The following is a 17,658-nucleotide window of genomic DNA, read 5'->3' on the forward strand; positions in this document are numbered from 1 at the left end:
CTTATCACTACTTTCTTTATGCTCGACGGGTTGTATATAGCAAGAGTGCGTAGTAGCACCTAAAGGCTCTCTACAATGTAGGCATTTAGGTTTTTGACAGCTGTGTGGATTTTTCGACACACGATATGTTGCGTAACAGGACTCGCAATATTTGTTTTTATTGCAGGGTATAAGGCCGTGTTTCCCATCGGGTTTTTTATGGTTTTCAAAACACTGTTGCGATTTGCATATGCGTCTACAGTCTGTGCATTTAATGGTCTTGTCAGGTATACAAGCAGTGTAACACACATTACAAAGCCAACTACAACGGTGCCCCAGAGGGTTCTGGTAGGTCTTGTAACACCCCTCGCAAACGTAAGACGCCCCAAAAAAAGCCGTTTTATTTACGATGAGATAATAATGCTCGTCATGCAAATACAACCACGCTCGTGCGTTTTGAAGATTGCGGGTTTTTTACAGCCAGCTACATGATGGAATATCACAATTTTCATTTTCAAATGTTTCTGAAATCTGTCAACATCAGAGAACGAAACCTTATGGGTGTAGTCAAACCCCAAATCACTATGCAGCTGCTTGGCATAATTCATCTTCTCATCATGCGACAATCTGCTGTTTACATAATGTGCCAGGCAGAGAGAAAAGCAGAGATTGTCGTTACCAGCGTTATTCTTGGGATTATACAAAGCATTACCTTTTTCTGACAATATTTGATCGTAACCAATGCTTCCTAGTTTTCGACGTCCCCACCATTCCCCCCGACATATTGGCGCGCTATTGTCACAATTAATTCTAAAGAGTCTTCGGTCAGTGAATTATCGTTACTCTGCATCGCTTGTGTGACTTGCTCCAGAAATGTGTCTGTGTTATAGCCGTCGCTTGAATTCAACATTGTTTGGATAGGGACATCTACGGCGGGACCCCTTAACTCAACATTTAAAACGCTGTCCTGTGTTGCATTGCCCAAAGCCCTCTCTATTAAACCTGTTAGGGTGCTATACACCCTTTCAGGAACACTACCAATATCAGTCAAATCAATATTTCGCAGGTCAACATCTTGACGAAATTCAGCAGCATTAAAAAGAGGTATCTGTCTGGATGCTATTTCAGATGTTACCTTAGAAACTCGCTCCGCACCACACTGCACACTACCCTGAGGATTTTCTGAGGGTGATGGAGGGGGCCTATAAGCGCTTGTGGACGGTTGGGTACCGGTCTGTTCATCTGTACAGGATCGCTTTTGACGGCTGAACACTCGGAAAACATGCAGGACTGTTATTACTCTGATCTATGACTGTGGGGTCTGTATTTGATGATTGAGTTGCGTCTGTATTGGACTGTGTATTGTTGGAATATACGCGTGAAGGACCATTATGTGACAACTGTTCAGGAGCAGGACTATCTGATGCGTGTGTTTTCTCACTGTTGCTTTCACTAGCTCTAGCTCTAGGCATAGATCGGGCCCAGGCTTCGAATATTTTTGCATGTATCGCGCACAATCGTGCAAAATCCTGAGGATTGCTTACTGCTCTTGTGTAATCGTCCTCGCACGGCCATTCTAGTTCCTCATCACTACTAGCATCACACCCCCCTAGGGGTTCCGATTTTTTTGTTTTTTTGGGTGGGGATGACATTTCTTTTTTATTTTTTATTTCTTTTTTTATTTCTTTTTTATATATTTTGCACAAACTATAGCCTGTTTTACTGCGGGGTCAGATTCATTGTGTTTTTAAGGCATGCTATCATAGGTACAAGCATTGAATTGAGAGAGCTGACATGAGAGGCAAGAGTTGCGCCAAAGCCTGTGACCATATCAACCAAATGCGTGTTAGCTCTGGCCTGACTGGCTAGAGCCGTTCCAAAGTCTGTGACCAAACCGGTCAATTGTGTGTTAGCTGTTTGCAAGACATCTAATTTATTCATAAGACCATCGTTTTGTTTTTCGTAATTTGGCTAATTCTGCAGCCTGTATTTGTTTATAAGGGACATCGGACGCAGGTTGTTGAGGGGTAGTGTTGACACAATACTCAAAAAACTCTTCACTCTTAAGTAATGTTACCTGCTCAGGACCTCCTAGTGCCCCACCGTGTTCAAACGGATTGTTAGTAATATAATTAGGTACTGCTTGCTTATCAAGGAATGGAACGTTAACCTCTAATACATTTACAGGAGTGGTTACTGGGGTATTATCCCTGTTACACTTTTTATCTGACACAGTTATGACAGAGGTGTGTGGTATACAGCTGACATAATCGGTGCCTTCCTCGGTGCTATAGATACAGTTAAAGAGGTATTCACCTACATTATATTCAGGGACCTCCTGCAAAGCAGCCTGACACGGTTGGTGGGGTGTAAGCTGTGTTGCTGTTAGTCCAGTGTCTTCAGACTCTTCTCCCGTAGCTCCCCGATTTGTCTGACGTGATGTAGGGACGGTTGCTGTTAGCTCTGTGTCTTCAGACCCTTCGCCTGTAGCTTCCCGATTTGTTTGGCGTGATGTAGGGGCTGTTGCTGTTAGTCCGGTGTCTTCAGATACTTCGCCTACTTCTATGGCATGGATTGTCTAGAGGTATAACAAAATATTTTTGGTTAAATAAAGACACACACAAGCACACACACACACACACAAGCACACACACACAAGCACACACACACCTCTTCAGATGCCTTTTGTTCCCTCTCAATGGAGACACTTGGTGGCTGGTAGGGCGTTGGTGTACTAGACGACGACCGATGCAAGGACTCTAAGTCTTCGCTCGCCGTTAACTGCTAAAACAAAGGAAAAGCTTTTTTAACAATATATACATTTTATTTAAAAAAAAGCTTTTACAACACTATGTAAATATATTCTGCTATATACAAATGCGTTTCTCACCTCTGCAGTGGTGTTAGGAACACCCGATACATAGGCCTGTCGCGATAGTCAATAAATCGAGTTATCGCATGATAAAAAAAAATGAGCTCGATAATTTTCATTTGCATGCTTGTTTATTTTCCTCATCTCTCCCTCTCTTTCTCTACCAAAGAGACTGGAGGACCACTCTCGGTTCCTTAGCGTAACGAGGAGTGAACCCTCTTGTCAGTCGCATGGTCTTTGTGTGGGCGGTAGGCTACTCCAGGCGGAGAGAGAGATAGAGTTGGAGCAGGGTTTCTTGCAGCACTTTGCAGTTAAGGCGCCGTCAAAAAAAAAAAAAAAGTATATGAGCGACACGTGTTACTCGGCGTCCCGTTTTCTTCCTTTCATTCCAAACCACACAGCTGACAACCTGCAGGTGGAGATTGTGGAGACGGGCTCGGACATACACGCCGCTGGACTCGTCAGTCTCGCAAGCGGTTTCAGGAAAGTGGCTGCATGTGTCCGACAATGCACAGAACATTAACGGTACAAGCCTACAGCTGTCCGCGGACACGGAGTGTGGAAAGTATGTCAGAGTTGGCGCGTGTGTGTGTGTGTGTGTGTGTGTGTGTGTGTGTGTGTGTGTGTGTGTGTGTGTGTGTGTGTGTGTGTGTCGGCCCGCACCCACGAAGCTCCGACCTGCAGAGGAGCAGAAGCCGCACCTTCGCCAAAATGAAGACTGAAAAACAGAACTATTTTGGTACATTTAGTCGCCACGTGGCAGATAGCCATACATATAGATTTTATTTATTAATTATATATTATTTAAATGTAATATTTAGTGTTAAATAATTGTAAAATGTAGTACAGAGTCTCTAATCTGAGAACTTACGTGTCACAAATGGCAATTCCACAACTGTACATCAGCGTGAAAGACGACATACCAAAGGAGATCAAAGACATATTGTGGATATTTAAAATGTCTTCCAGTTCCAGTGTTAAATATTCTTTAGAAATAAAAGTGTATTGATCTTTGAAAAGGTGTACCTGTAGTATTATTATTATTATTATTATTATTATTATATTATTATTATTATTATTATTATGACATTATCATTATATTAGATGCAAATGGTCTCTCGATGACAATATTATCGTTTATCGCAATAATTTCTGGGACAATTTATCGTCCAGCAAAATTTGTTATCGTGACAGGCCTACCGATACAGTGTCTGGGTAAGGCGTGTCTGGAACAAAGGAAGGGCTTCTTCTTTTGGGTGGGGCACTGTCCGTGTATGGCTTCACAGGCTGAAATCAGCATTAGATTAGAAAATAATCTTTTTTTTTTTTTTTTTTTAAATACAACACGCTATTTTACTGTTTTCCTTTTAAACTCACATCAATAGATCTCTTCCTAGATCTCTTCTTAGGCTTGTGTGGACATACGTATCTGCTCCACGGGGGTGACTGTGTGAAATCGTCCTCAGGCGTCAAATACAATGAAACTAAGTCTTCCGTCGCCTTTAGTTGCTAAAACAAAGGAAAAAGCCTTTTTTAAAAATATATACATTTTATTTAAAAAGCTTTTACAACACTATGTAAATATATTCTGTTAGCTACAAAAGGTTTTCTTACCTCAGCTGCTGTGTTACTATCATAAGATACAGTGGCCGGGTAAGACGAGACCGGAACAAAGGAAGGGCTGCTACTTTTGGGCGGGAGACCAGTCGTGTATGGCTTCACAGGCTGGAATTAGCATTAGATTAGAAAAAAATCTTTTTTTTTAAATACAAAAAACGCTATTTGTGTTTTCCTTTTCAACTCACCTCAATAAATTGCTTCTTAGGCTTACGATGGCGAACGTTAGGCGCGAAAGCAGCCACAGAGAGGGGCATAGAAGCACATGGTCTTTCAACAGGGTTGATTTCAGCCACATGGGAGAGCGAGTAGCCGTCGCCCTTGCGGATCCTTTGTTCAGGGGCTGATTGTCTAGACACAGAATATATATATATATATATATATATATTAGATGACTACAAACAGTGATAAATTAAACAGTAATAAATATTACATACTGAAAGAGATAAATAAACCGTAAATACCTGTTTGCTGTGTTCTTATTCCTTATTAGAGTGGCCTTTTGTTTTATGTTCTGGCGTGTTGGGGTCTGTAGGATTGGGCTACACGGAGCTTTTTTAAAAACAAAAACAAAATGAATGAAAACACAGTACTAAATCAATTAATGCTGTAGTGTATAATATATTTATAAGTTTTTTTACCTTGTGGTTTAATAGTTTCATCAACTAACACAGCCACGTTATCCCAGCTCTTTGCATGATCACCTAATGATGCAAACTACATTATAACACACAAAAAAAACGTTTTTATGTCACAAATGTCTGAATGAATTAAATACCTTACAATAAGCTTTTTTTTTTTTTTTTAAATATACTCACCAAATGCAGCCATTGCTGTAGAAACGAATCCTCTTTCTTCAGAGGACTTTGTTGAGAAAACGAGGGAAAGTTTTAGCTAGCCACGTAGCTACAAAATGCAGGTAAAAAAGTGAGCAGACCCCGTCTTGAAACAAGGGGTTTTAAACACCACAAACCAAACCCCTTTATGACGATTTAACACTCACAACAATAGACCCCACATTTACAAGCTAGCCACTGGTCTAACACGACTTTTTTTTAACACTAGCGTCATGTGGTACAACCCACCAGCATTACGAACACACGATCAAAGTTTTAGCTAATTCATGAATGACTGAATGAATTAAATATCTTTGAACATTCTTAAACACAAGATTTACTTACCACTTGTAGGTAGTGCTGAAAAAACGAAACAGCGTTGCTTGCACCAAGAAGAATTAAAAAGTGAAACTCCAGAGGGCTTTTTTGATGTGGAAAAACGTGGTCGCAAGCTAGCTACCAGACGAGCTAAAAAAGCATCTAAAAAAAAAGAGCTAAATAGCAGTAAACAGAAGGCTAAAGAGGGCACTGCTGAGAAACGATCCCTAGTTGTTTTTCACCAAAACATAAGACAAACTCCAGATGGCCTTTTGTTGTGGAAGAACGCCAAGGTACTTGAACTCCTTCACTTGGGGTAAGGACTCATTCCCTACCTGGAGTAGGCACTCCATTGGTTTCCTGCTGAGAACCATGGCCTCAGATTTAGAGGTGCTGATCCTCATCCCAGCCGCTTCACACTCGGCTGCGAACCGATCCAGTGAGTGCTTTGTGAAGGCTTTAGTAACACAAAAACACAACGGTGACCAACATTACACGCTTAGGAATGTTATTTTTGGTTAATTTGGTTGAAAGAAACCCATATTTCTAATAACAACACAAGTGTTAGATGCCTTTTTATTGGCTAGTCTAAGATTAGAGTGACTAGTCAATAATTGCCACACATAAGCTAATAATAGATGAATGTAGATTTCCTGTGATTTTAAAATTATTATTAAATAATGAAATACTTTATATAACCCTAAATAGCTAACTTTAGCCTAATCTGACAAGCTACAGGCAAACAATGTATTCGTAAAGTGCCTCGTTCTTCTGGCAGTTATTACAGCTCTCATACTTTTATTTTGACAAGTTAATGTTACTTCCTGTCCAGAGCGCATTGGTTTGAGTCAACTTTGATCTTTAACACGTAAAACCAAAATAACATTCCCATCGGATTTTCAATGATTATGCACATTATAAAAATGAGCTATTCCTGCTGTTGGGTTAAAACGGAAACATGAATAACAGAAAAACAACAGTTGAAAAACGAGCAGTTTTCCAGTTAATTTTTTACTTTTATGGACATTGGAAAAATGGGAAAACGGAGCTCATAGTTTACTTTAGTACCCTGACCGTTGTAGCCTAGCTGTTTGAGAGCCTCAAGATCACGTTTCCAGCGCAGGGTAACCAGCTGTTTTAGACCCATTGTTTCAGAATCCGTGTGCTGCCTGCTATAATTTATGACAAATCCTTGTACACGGATAGCGCAGAGGTGTAGCAGACGGTTGGAGTGCTTGATATAGTTACGTTTTTAAGCCTAAATTAAGGTAACCTGTTGTTTCGGAGTACTCAGATAAACAGTGATTCATGGCCTACTGAGAAAAAAGAAAAAGAAAGTCATGTCCTGTGATTAGCGTGATAGTGTAGTGGACAGTGAAGCAGACTCAGCAGACAGATTTTTGCTGAGGAAGGGTCGAATCCAGCGCGACAAGGATCATCCTTTTTTTTTATTACTTTTAAAACACATTTTTCTCTCTGTACATTGTTATAGTAATGTAGGGCTCAGATATTCAATTCAGTTCAGTGTAGTTTTTATTTGAGTTGCGACATGCAAAGGCCAGTAAAATGTTTATGAATATGTAGCGAATCTGTTGACGTGGGTAGGTTGATAGGTTTACACGGCATCTGGACAGGCTCGGAAACCAGTAGGTGGAAAAACCAGAAGGCCCATAACACCGGCGGAGTGGGAAAGTGGTCTCGTCCCAGAACATGAAACCAATAATATCGCAAAAAGTGCAATTCTGTCTCCATATGTGGGAATGTATTTGGCCAAAGCTGAATCATCCATAAGCAGGATGACATCTATGTCGATCTGTGAAGCAAAGGAAAACCATGAAAGGGGAAAGAATCATCAGTTTACAGTTTTTCTCGATTGCTTAAACACATTTCTTGAAACTATACCTTGTATTCTCAAAACAGTAAACACAAATCCATAACGTCTCACCCAATTCACCAAACATCCTATTTTCAGGTCAAAATGAAGCACTACATCAAAACCATTAACTCTTACTGAAAAAACAAACTTTGACCTCAGACGGGACACACAAGCCGTCACAACATACACACTAAAACTTAGTTTTACACACTGGTGTAATAAATTCAAAACAACATTTCCAAAACTGTTAAATTATGTTGCCACAAACCTTTTCAGGTGAAAACAAGACCCAACCAATGGTTACATTGGCACATTTTATTCATTACTGTATTACAGTACTACACAGTAAAAAAAACAAATTCTGCATTATTCTGCATCAGCATCCCGTCTTTGCTCTGGGTCAGGCCAGAGAATCTCGTCCGCATCACAGGCTATATTGGCCCTAGCCAGGCAGCGGGGGTAAAATCCTCTTGCATGCCTGATCCACCCCTGGCACGCATCTACAGATATGTCTAGGCAGGCTTCTTCCATGGCCTGAAGGAGGTGAACACGGATATAAGGTTCTCGGTCATACACTTTCCACCGCCATGCCGAAAAAAACTCCTCTATTGGGTTAAGAAATGGAGAGTATGCAGGCAGAAAGAGGTTGGAAAATATTGGGTTATTGGTAAACCAGTCACGAACCAGAGCAGCGCAATGGAAGCTTACGTTATCCCAAACAACAACATAGTGAGGGTGCTCTGGTTGTGCTGGTTCCCTGTGGTCCAGCTGGAACATATGCTCTCTTAGACCGTCAAGGAATGCAAGAAGGAGCATAGTATTATAGGGTCCTAGACTGGCATGGCTGTGGAGTACCCCTCGTTGGCTGATGGCTGCGCACATCGTGACATTCCCTCCACGCTGACCAGGGACATTTACAATAGCCCGATGGCCGATTATAGTCCTCCCCCTCCTTCTTTTGGTGAGGTTGAAACCAGCCACATCCACAAAGATAATTTCAGGTGGAACAGGCCAGCCTTCAATCTCAAAGATTCTCTGCAAAACACATCAAAACACAATAGAGTATATCACTACCCTGAAGCACAGTTCAAGAGGACACAAATGGCAGCATAGACTGCTATACTGTGATGGTGCACAATACTTCATACAATATCAAAAGTCATACCTGAACATATTCCACTTGTTGGTCTTTTACCCTGTCAGAGTTTCGTTCAGAACCGATGCTTTCGGAGGATGCGATCAACTGTGGAAAGGCTGATGGAATTTATTCCTTGAAAATGATTATTATCCTCAATCACTCTCCTTTGAATCTCTCGCAGGCGGATTACATTATTGGCAATGACCATGTTTACAAGCTCCCTCTCTTGCTCCTCTGACAAAAGCCTTAGCCTCCCACCACCAGATGGTCGTCTCTGTATCCTACAAAAATAGAAGCACACATTACTTAAATTGTATGGATTTATTTAGTATTACAGAAGCATAGTACAACAGTGCATGTGATGTCACAGCACTCAAAAGTTACTGTACAGAGCAGTTGTACTGTAAGTACACCTACCTGTTTTCCTCCCTGAAGGTTCGGATGATGGAGGCAACGGTGAAGCGACTCAAATTAGCCTACGACAACAACACCTTGTTCGGAGGTAAATATGAAAACAAGAAAATATGTAACAAAGAAACGTGCAACAGAAATAAGTAATGATTGACTGACTAAACATTGAAAACACATTTCTAGCAATTACTCAAACATAAGCGATACGAAAACCTGAGCCCTACCACTACATATAGGAATTAACTCCACTTCCACGCCTTGCACCCGCAGGACGAATCACGGCATACCTGCCGGGGTGGCAATTCAGGCCAGCAACAAGCAAAATAAAGTCCCAAGTATGTTTAGTAACCTTGGTATGTGGCCAGAATGCAATACTTGCCAAAACCAAATAAAGCCCTAGCCTAATGGATTTTATTAACCTCGGCGCGGAGACCGGAATGGCGATACTGGCCAAACAAAGTAAAACCCTAACCAGTCTGAAGAACCACGGCACGATGACCGGCAATGCAGGCCATGAACAACGACAAGCAAAGAATAAATGTGACACAAGCAGGACAACATCCTAAATGAGACACAATAACAGAGACGTGAAAACACACCACCACCAGTTATATGCATGCTCACCAGAATCAAGGCTTCAATGATCTTTGGATGGTGAGAAGGTCGTCGACGTCAGGACGAATGTATGAGGAGTAAGCAGCAGATGACCAGCGACCCAGCAGTTGCAGGGAAGCACAAGATATGCCCCCGGTTAGCCGTCGCAGCCCCGATCCTAAACGAATGGCCCGAATAATTTTGGGGGGAATATTAGCTCTAAGGAGAATGAGCTTTAGATGAAGCCCAAACCACGCTCTCGACAGGGGAAATCCCCCGGGGACGAGGAACAGAGGCGCTAAGGAGCCAGTGCGAGGCCGCAACAGTAAATAGTTTAGCATGGATTTGAAGGGACAAAAACAAGTATCAGTGCGGGCGACGAGGACCGAGCAAGCGCCACCGCGTTTAGAATGTTTGAGAGATAAGCGCTAATGACCTTGATAAAAAGCCAATTCAGAAAAAGTGACATCACTATCAGGGTTAAAAGATTTAGAAGGGGTAGTAAATTCGCCGCATCTGAGAAAAGCCAGCAAAAACATGGACTCCAGTAAGGGAGAAACCACCCCCGCCCGAAGAACCAAGACCATAGCGTGCAAAATACCGAATGATAGGCTGCCTCTGATCAGGGGGAGAAGGATGGGACTTGGAAATGCCTTTCGGCAGCAATTTAACAGCCTGATTAGAAAAAATGCTCGGAAACGACGGGTCGTAACAGCGCCGGCGAGCAAACCTTGAGTATACTGCAACTTAAATGTGCAAGTGTCAGTACAATAACAAATGAATGCACAAATGCTGCTTGTAAGAACGGGTTTAAGAGGAACAGAAATACAAACACAAAAGAAACAGAAGGTACGCCAAGCAAAATCATAGGTTTTCAAAGTAAACGCAGCCAAGCCTTTTCTCATATACTCCCTAGAGGACTCTAGATAATGATTCAGGGGTGATAGGTTCAATACAGCGCCAGCTCCTGGAGAGAAGGCAGAGTGACAGGGAAGGGGCTGGCGGTAGGGCACAGGCGCCGAAAGGCCTGAAAATGAAAACGAGACAGAGCATCAGCCACACCATTAGAATGACCGGGAACATGACGGGCAGTGATGAGAACATTGTGCATGACGGCAGACCAGGTGATGCCCCAGACGCGGCAAGCTACGGCGATGGGGTAAATCTCATGCAAGGCCGATGAATCGAGCCGGGAGAAGGTGGGAGGCCAGTGACCTGCGAACCACTGCCCCTGAAAAAATCAACCGAACCCGGCAGAAGGGGCAGCGTCTGTGAAGAACAGCATGGAGTCAGAAGAATGCACCAAATCATCGTAAAAAAACAAAACACCATTCCAATGTTCGAGAAGGTGAGCCCAAAAACGCTAATCGGAACGGCAGCCGTCATCGAGGGATACGAGATCCTGCAGTTGGGAAACTGAAGATGCCGTATCCAATAACCGGGATATGAACGAACGCCCCTGAGGGATAACACGCATGGCGAAGTTGAGGTGGCCCAAAAGGGAAAGCAACTGGCGTTTGGTTATGGAAACGGCGGTTGAAAAAGACGCAGCGATCTCGCGAATGCGCTGTAATTTGTTAAGCGATAGAGACGCTTGCATGTCGACGGAGTCGAGGGTAATCCCGAGAAACTCCAGGCGCGTGGCAGAACCTAAAGTTTTTTCGTCAGACAAAGGAATGCCCAGGGAACGAAAGCAGCTCCGCAGCTTCCCCAGAGACGACCCTGAGCTATCGTGAGGGGGGTCGATTAGCAAAAAATCGTCCAGCAAATGAAGCACCGAAGGCACCCTCACCCTGTTAAGCAGGATCCAGCAAAGCGCCATCCGACACGTGATTAAAAATGCAAGGGCTGCTCTTGCACCCAAAGGTCAGGCGCACACCGAAATAGAAGTTTTAGTCCCACTTAACTCCGAAAAGAGGCCATTGGGAAGGATGGATGGGCACGATTTTAAAAGCGTCGGTGATGTCCGCCTTGGAAAGCCAAGCGCCCACCCCAGCCAGTTTAACCATGTTGATGGCATTATCGACGGTGGCATAGTGCAGAGAAAACGAGGCTAGTGGGATGAAACTGTTAATGCTGGGAACAGGCCCGTTATGCGGCGCGGACAAATCGAAGATCAATCGCTTTTTGCCAGAATACTTCCTAGTAGCAACGCTGGTCGGATTGACGCGAAACAGGGAAAACGGAGGAGAACTGAACGGCCCTATGACGTAGCCCTTAGCCACCCTTCAAATGCCAATGCACACAGTTTTAATGGAGTGGATGGGTGAACAGTCAAAATGTCTTTGGGCCGCGGCGAGGCGGCCGCCGGGCAGAACGGGGCAGACGCGAACGGCAAGGGCAGACAGACCGGGGGTGGGCATTGCGGCAGAAGCTGCAGACGTGAAGAAAGATGCTATTGGGGAAGGTACAAACATTGTCATTAAAGTTATTGCAAATGGGAGTTTTGGTTAGGCATAATGACCTGGCGGCCCTGCGCAGCAGCGTCGGGGGGGGACGAGGACACTGAGAGGAGTGGCCAGGGACCTGGCGAAACGGCAGCATAGGGCACAGAGAAGCCACGTGGCCCGCGACTCCACAGGTGGCACAGGAAGTAACCTGCGCGCCGCCCACCAGCATGACCAGAAGCTCGAGATCCACGACGGACCAGTCCAGCCGGACATTGGACCGAGCGAGGTGCAGCGCAGCCTTACTAGAGAAAGCCTTGTGATAGCGGTAGAAAAAGTTCCTCCCATACTTAGCAAGCAAGGTAGGAATCAAGTTCCTGCCGCCGTTCCGGGTACACTGAACAAATCACATCCCGAAATATGCTGAAAGCCACCAAAAACTGCCCAATGGAAAGCTCCTTGTACAACCGAGGGTCCGTAGATTTAAGCACTGCGGAGAACCCCACCCCGGAAACGACGGATTGGTCACATTCGGGGGAAGGCAAAATTAAGCTCACCAAATTGACGTCCTTGCCCTGCAAAATGTTAGCTCGCAGACGGGGAGAAATATTGGCAGAAGCTGGAATGTAAGGCCTACCGGGGGACGGAGCCGAAGCAGCAGTGGCCAGAGAAAAGGCAGCGTCGGCCGGGGCCGACGGGCCCGTCTGGGCGGAGCCGAGCGCCGGCAGCGCCGCGGAGGAGAGAGCAGCGCCGCAGAGGAGAGAGCAGCGCCGCAGAGGAGAGAGCAGCGCCGCAGAGGAGAGAACAGCGCCAGCTGGAATGCTTTCAACGGCCTGCAGTCGTGCTTCCATTGACTGCAACGAGCCGGCCAGAGACTGGAGAGAAGCGAGGGAGGGATCCGCCTTCCTGGTCCGTTTCCGACCGCAGGCAGCCACAGGAGCGGCAAGACGCACCCGACTTGGACGGCCAGCTCGCGGAGCTCAGGAGACGGCAAACCCGAAGCCGGCACGACGCCGTGATCACGGAGCCGCCGAAGCAGCAACTCCAACCCATCCGAGCGGGAGCCGGGCAGTGATGCCAGCCGCGAGCTCCTGGGAACGCCGTCCGGAGAACCAGGAATTGCCTCCGGCGACGAGCAGAGTACAGGAAACGGGTCCGAAGCAAGAGCAGGCTCAGAATCCGACATAGCGAATGTGGACGAATATAAGAAAATCATGTAGAATATAAAAACAATCATGTTTAAAGGTAATTTTGCCATTACAGGGGTCACATTTGAGCATTTAAAAATTTACTTGAAAGTAACGTAATAGTTACTTTCTGAAGCAATTACTTTCATAATTTGTAACTGAGTAACTAATTTAGTTACTTTTTGGAAGAAGTAACTAGTAACTGTAACTAATTACTTTTTAAAAGTAACTTGCCCAACACTGCTGAAGAGAAAGAGTGCCTGGCGTCATTAAAACAAAGCAGTAAATCCAAGAAATAAAACATTTTCGCCGATTTCTCACTCGAAATGCAACTCCAACAAGCATCTCACTATTGCTAACGTTATCCACATTCATATTTAGAAACAACAAATAATATATCCAGCTACAAAAAGCCGGAAAGTCAAAAGTTAGACAGAAGTACAAAGATTTAATGAATATGAAGATGATACACCGTCTTGTGTCGTCTCATTGGTGTTACAGATTTTTTTTTATTGCTAAACGACAGTGGGCACAACTGGAGTCACATGTGGAAAACTCTAACTCCAGTCTACACAGCAGCAGTTCATGTGGACCAGACTCTAACTAGTCTACACAGCAGCAGTTAATGTGGACCAGACTCTAACTAGTCTACACAGCAGCAGTTCATGTGGACCAGACTCTAACTAGTCTACACAGCAGCAGTTCATGTGGACCAGACTCTAACTAGTCTACACAGCAGCAGTTCATGTGGAACAAACTCTAGTTTGTTCTTCATTGCTTGAACACAGTTTTCATAACTATACACACTTATCCCATGACTTTAACCACAACCTGCAAAACACTGTAGATTCACAGCACTTTGTTCAAATGCTAACACACTGCTGTCAAAACTGTTAACCACACATTCAAAACAGAATAGATTTCAGTCTGGTGCCTATCAAACACTGCTCATTGGAATTTTAGCTGAAAGCCTAAGTAGGTGTCTAGTTTTAGACTAGTCACAGTTTTTTACAGTTGCTAGGACGCATTTCTCAACACTTGTCAAAACTCTTCACACAGTAAGCACAACAGAAGCATATGTGGGCTAAACTGTGGATCATTTATCATTGCTTTGGCACAAAATGCATTCAATGACTACATCTTTCAAATGACATTCATTCTTTTCTTACTTCAACACAACAACCGGCAAAACTCTATGTACCTACAGGCCAATTTGCACATGCTAACATACTGATTTCAAAAATGTTAAACTTAAGTTCAAAACAATAACATAATAAAAAACTGAATGAGACTACTGCTACATTTCTACAGTACTATTGTAATGAAATATATTTTGAATCGAAAAATTAAATGCTATGAAAACAATTGGACAATTGGACCAACGACAGCTGATTCTCATTATGGCTGAACACCTACACAGGTGTTACTCTTTCAATTTCATTACAAAAGGAGACAACCTCAGAATAGTTTTGTATTGTGACGTAAACATGGACCCAGCCAGAGATGGAGAAGTGGCTGAAAGAGGAAGAAGAGTGGCTGGGAGGGGACGAGGAAGTCATATGTGCGGTGGAAGAAGAAGAAGAGGAAGATCAAGAGCTGTAGTCTCAGATGAGATTAGAGCTACTGTAATTGATCATGTAATCAATCATGGTCTCTCAATGAGAGAGGCTCAGAGAGTTTTCCAGCAAACCAACAGGTAACTTATATCCTGCATGGCATCTGACTGAGCTGCAAATTACAGAAGTAAATGCAGAAGACCAAGTAGATTAGCATTCCTATTGTATCTGTATCAGTGGATGGTGTGTATACAAATTCTTATATTTTGGAATTACTCAGTGCAAATAAAAGACATACAATATATTGAAGCGTTCTGCATCATGTCTGATTCATTCCAGTAACATGTATTGCAGTGAATTCTAAACAGTAGAGCGGTGTCCTTGTTTTACATAAGAAAGCATTGTATAATGATACCTGTTGTTTATGGGGTGCCGTTTGTAAAGCGGCTCCCTCTGAAAATAACAGCAACATTTTGTCACATTTAGCTTCAAACAATGTTTAAAAAACTGGTATGAATTTTTGAGGGTCACTTTTTAGCACATTTAGAACAATATTTGTCGACTTAGAGATATTTTAAATAGTTAAATCTAAACATTAAATGTTACACCTAAATGTTAAATCTAAATCTAAATGTTAAATTTAAATATAAATCTAAATATTAAATCTAAATGTTAAATCTAAATGTTAAATCTAAATATTAAATCTTAATCTAAATCTAAATGTTAAATCTAAATGTTAAATCTAAATCTAAATCTAAATGTTAAATCTAAATATTAAATCTAAATCTATATCTAAATGTTAATTCTATAATATTAAATCTAAATCTAAATGTTAAATCTAAATATTAAATCTAAATCTAAATCTAAATGTTAAATATAAATGTTAAATATAAATCTAAATCTAAATGTTGAATCTAAATGTTTCGGGTGAAACTAAATATTTAGCTAATATGCAAATTCAAAATACCGGTAACCGGAAGTACCAAAATAAAAGCTCGAGGAGGTCAGTGTGTGTTTATAGTGTCAAATAATGATTGACAAAACATCTCATCCGGGGAAATGGGCTCTTGGACATGGATTATCGTGATAATAACTACCTAAATAATAAACACGTTTGGAGAAACTGTATTTGAAGAGTACTTTGAGTTTTTAGTGTCACTTTTATGAAGGGGGCGAGACTTATGACCTGTAGCCACTATAGCCAGCCACGAGGGGGCTCACTTTGACTGATCTGTCATGTTCGCTTGCATGAAGGCCAGCAAGAGCCTGACCAGTGCGGTAGTGTTGGCCATGGTCGCGCTGCGAAAAATGTCCAACGAATCGGCGTTAGCCGAGAACATCGGCAGAGCTGTCCTGGCGGCTATTCAAACTTTTTCAACAGCGACAGCAACCGCCTCAGGGCCACCACAGGCCAACTCGGTAAGTAGCTATGTTTTCCAAATCACGTAGCATTGGATTCTTGTCAAGGCTAACTTAACTTAACTAGCTAACGGTAGCCAGTAGAGATTTGCTACTAGCACCAATGCACTTTATGTGTAGCACATTTGTTTCTATAAACCCTAAAACTCACACCTTTTAAGTTACGCAGTGGGATGAACTCATGAGTAAATGTGAGTTCAAGATTATGTGAAGATGTTCTGACCAGCAAAGCATAAATTATATAATTTAGCGTTACAGCTAATGGAGACTACTTGTCACCCCTCAGGCCCACAAATGACACTGTGAATTGTTGGTCAAATGGAAATCTGCCTCTGTCTTCAGTCAGACATCTCACCTTGGCTTACCTGCTGGCCTTTACTCACAAGATAAAACCGTTCTCTGTTTGGCTAGAGAGAGAGCAATGCTGATGGAGGACAGAGGCAGTCACAATGATAAAGACATTTAATTTAATGTGAATGAGTGTATACTGTATAAAAGCATAAAATGTATCTCTTTGTTTCTGCATTTTCCTGCTTTTTTGTCCTTTGCCAATCTCAACACTGTTTTTTTGACTGCTGGGCATATAAACATTAAAAACACATGAAATATAATGTTGCTAATATTTTGCTAATGTCTCTTCAGGCTCTCACCACCTACAATAACCCACCGGGGCCAGCCACACCCACCACCTCCACTGGGACATCATACCGCTTGGTATACTTTCATACTCATGTAACCTAAGTGGCTGTTTGTTGGTTATTTAATTTGTGTGGTGTAATGTTTCGGCATTAGTTCCAATCATGGTGGCATATTTTACACAACAATAACATGTGACAAGATAACAATGTCTTTGGTATTTTGTTTATATTTCAAAACTCTTCAGGGCTCCAGCACCAGCACTACCATACCTTTACCAACAACAGACTTTGCTCCAGTGACCTGTCTGTCAGTAAGTACTCATTAATATTCATGTTCATATTTGTTTGATTTATTTCTCATTTACCTCTCTGTAACCTTTCATCTTTTGATTGTCCATTTTATTTAAATATTTCTTAAATAAATGTACAGTACACTCTATAATTCTCTTCAGTCAGAAAGATAATGAGTGGATGTGAATGCTCATCTGTTATGTCTATAATTCTCTCTTGAATAACCCTTGTTTGTTATAGAAACATGCCAAATGTCATATCCTTTGCTGTGTTCTAGAATGACTACCAAGGAAGACATCAGATTTCAAAGAGGAGCTTGAACATGTTCTTTCACTGAAAACCACCTTTACAGAAGCGGCATCTATTCTTTCAATCTCAAGGCCAACTTTCTACAAGTTACTGCAAGACTATAATATCCCAACGTCAAAATTTAAGAGCATCAGTGATCAACAATTGGATCTTGAAGTGTCACAAATAAAAACTGAACACCCAAATGTTGGAGAAGTGATGCTTATGGGGCATCTCCGCTCCAAAAACAT

General features: G+C 42.5%; 1 protein-coding gene and 1 long non-coding RNA gene across 2 annotated transcripts; both read right to left on the reverse strand.

Moving 5' to 3' along the window:
• Positions 1–1,735: 1,735 nt before the first annotated feature.
• Positions 1,736–4,725, reverse strand: LOC114567799 (uncharacterized). The gene is made up of 7 exons (XM_028596904.1): positions 4,657–4,725; positions 4,466–4,576; positions 4,229–4,360; positions 4,058–4,138; positions 2,870–2,899; positions 2,650–2,760; positions 1,736–2,557 (listed from the first exon to the last, which is right to left on the reverse strand). The coding sequence occupies exons 1-7, from the start codon at positions 4,723–4,725 to the stop codon at positions 1,913–1,915; spliced, it is 1,179 nt and encodes a 392-aa protein (XP_028452705.1). The 3' UTR covers positions 1,736–1,912.
• Positions 4,726–4,952: 227 nt separating this feature from the next.
• LOC114567562 (uncharacterized) lies at positions 4,953–5,319 on the reverse strand. Its single transcript, XR_003694195.1, has 3 exons — positions 5,287–5,319; positions 5,110–5,185; positions 4,953–5,020 (listed from the first exon to the last, which is right to left on the reverse strand). It is a non-coding gene; the product is annotated as an uncharacterized LOC114567562 (long non-coding RNA).
• Between the last annotated feature and the right edge of the window lie 12,339 nt (positions 5,320–17,658).

The sequence above is a fragment of the Perca flavescens genome, chromosome 14 (assembly GCF_004354835.1).
Source record: "Perca flavescens isolate YP-PL-M2 chromosome 14, PFLA_1.0, whole genome shotgun sequence".
In the NCBI taxonomy this organism is placed as follows: Eukaryota; Metazoa; Chordata; class Actinopteri; order Perciformes; family Percidae; genus Perca; species Perca flavescens.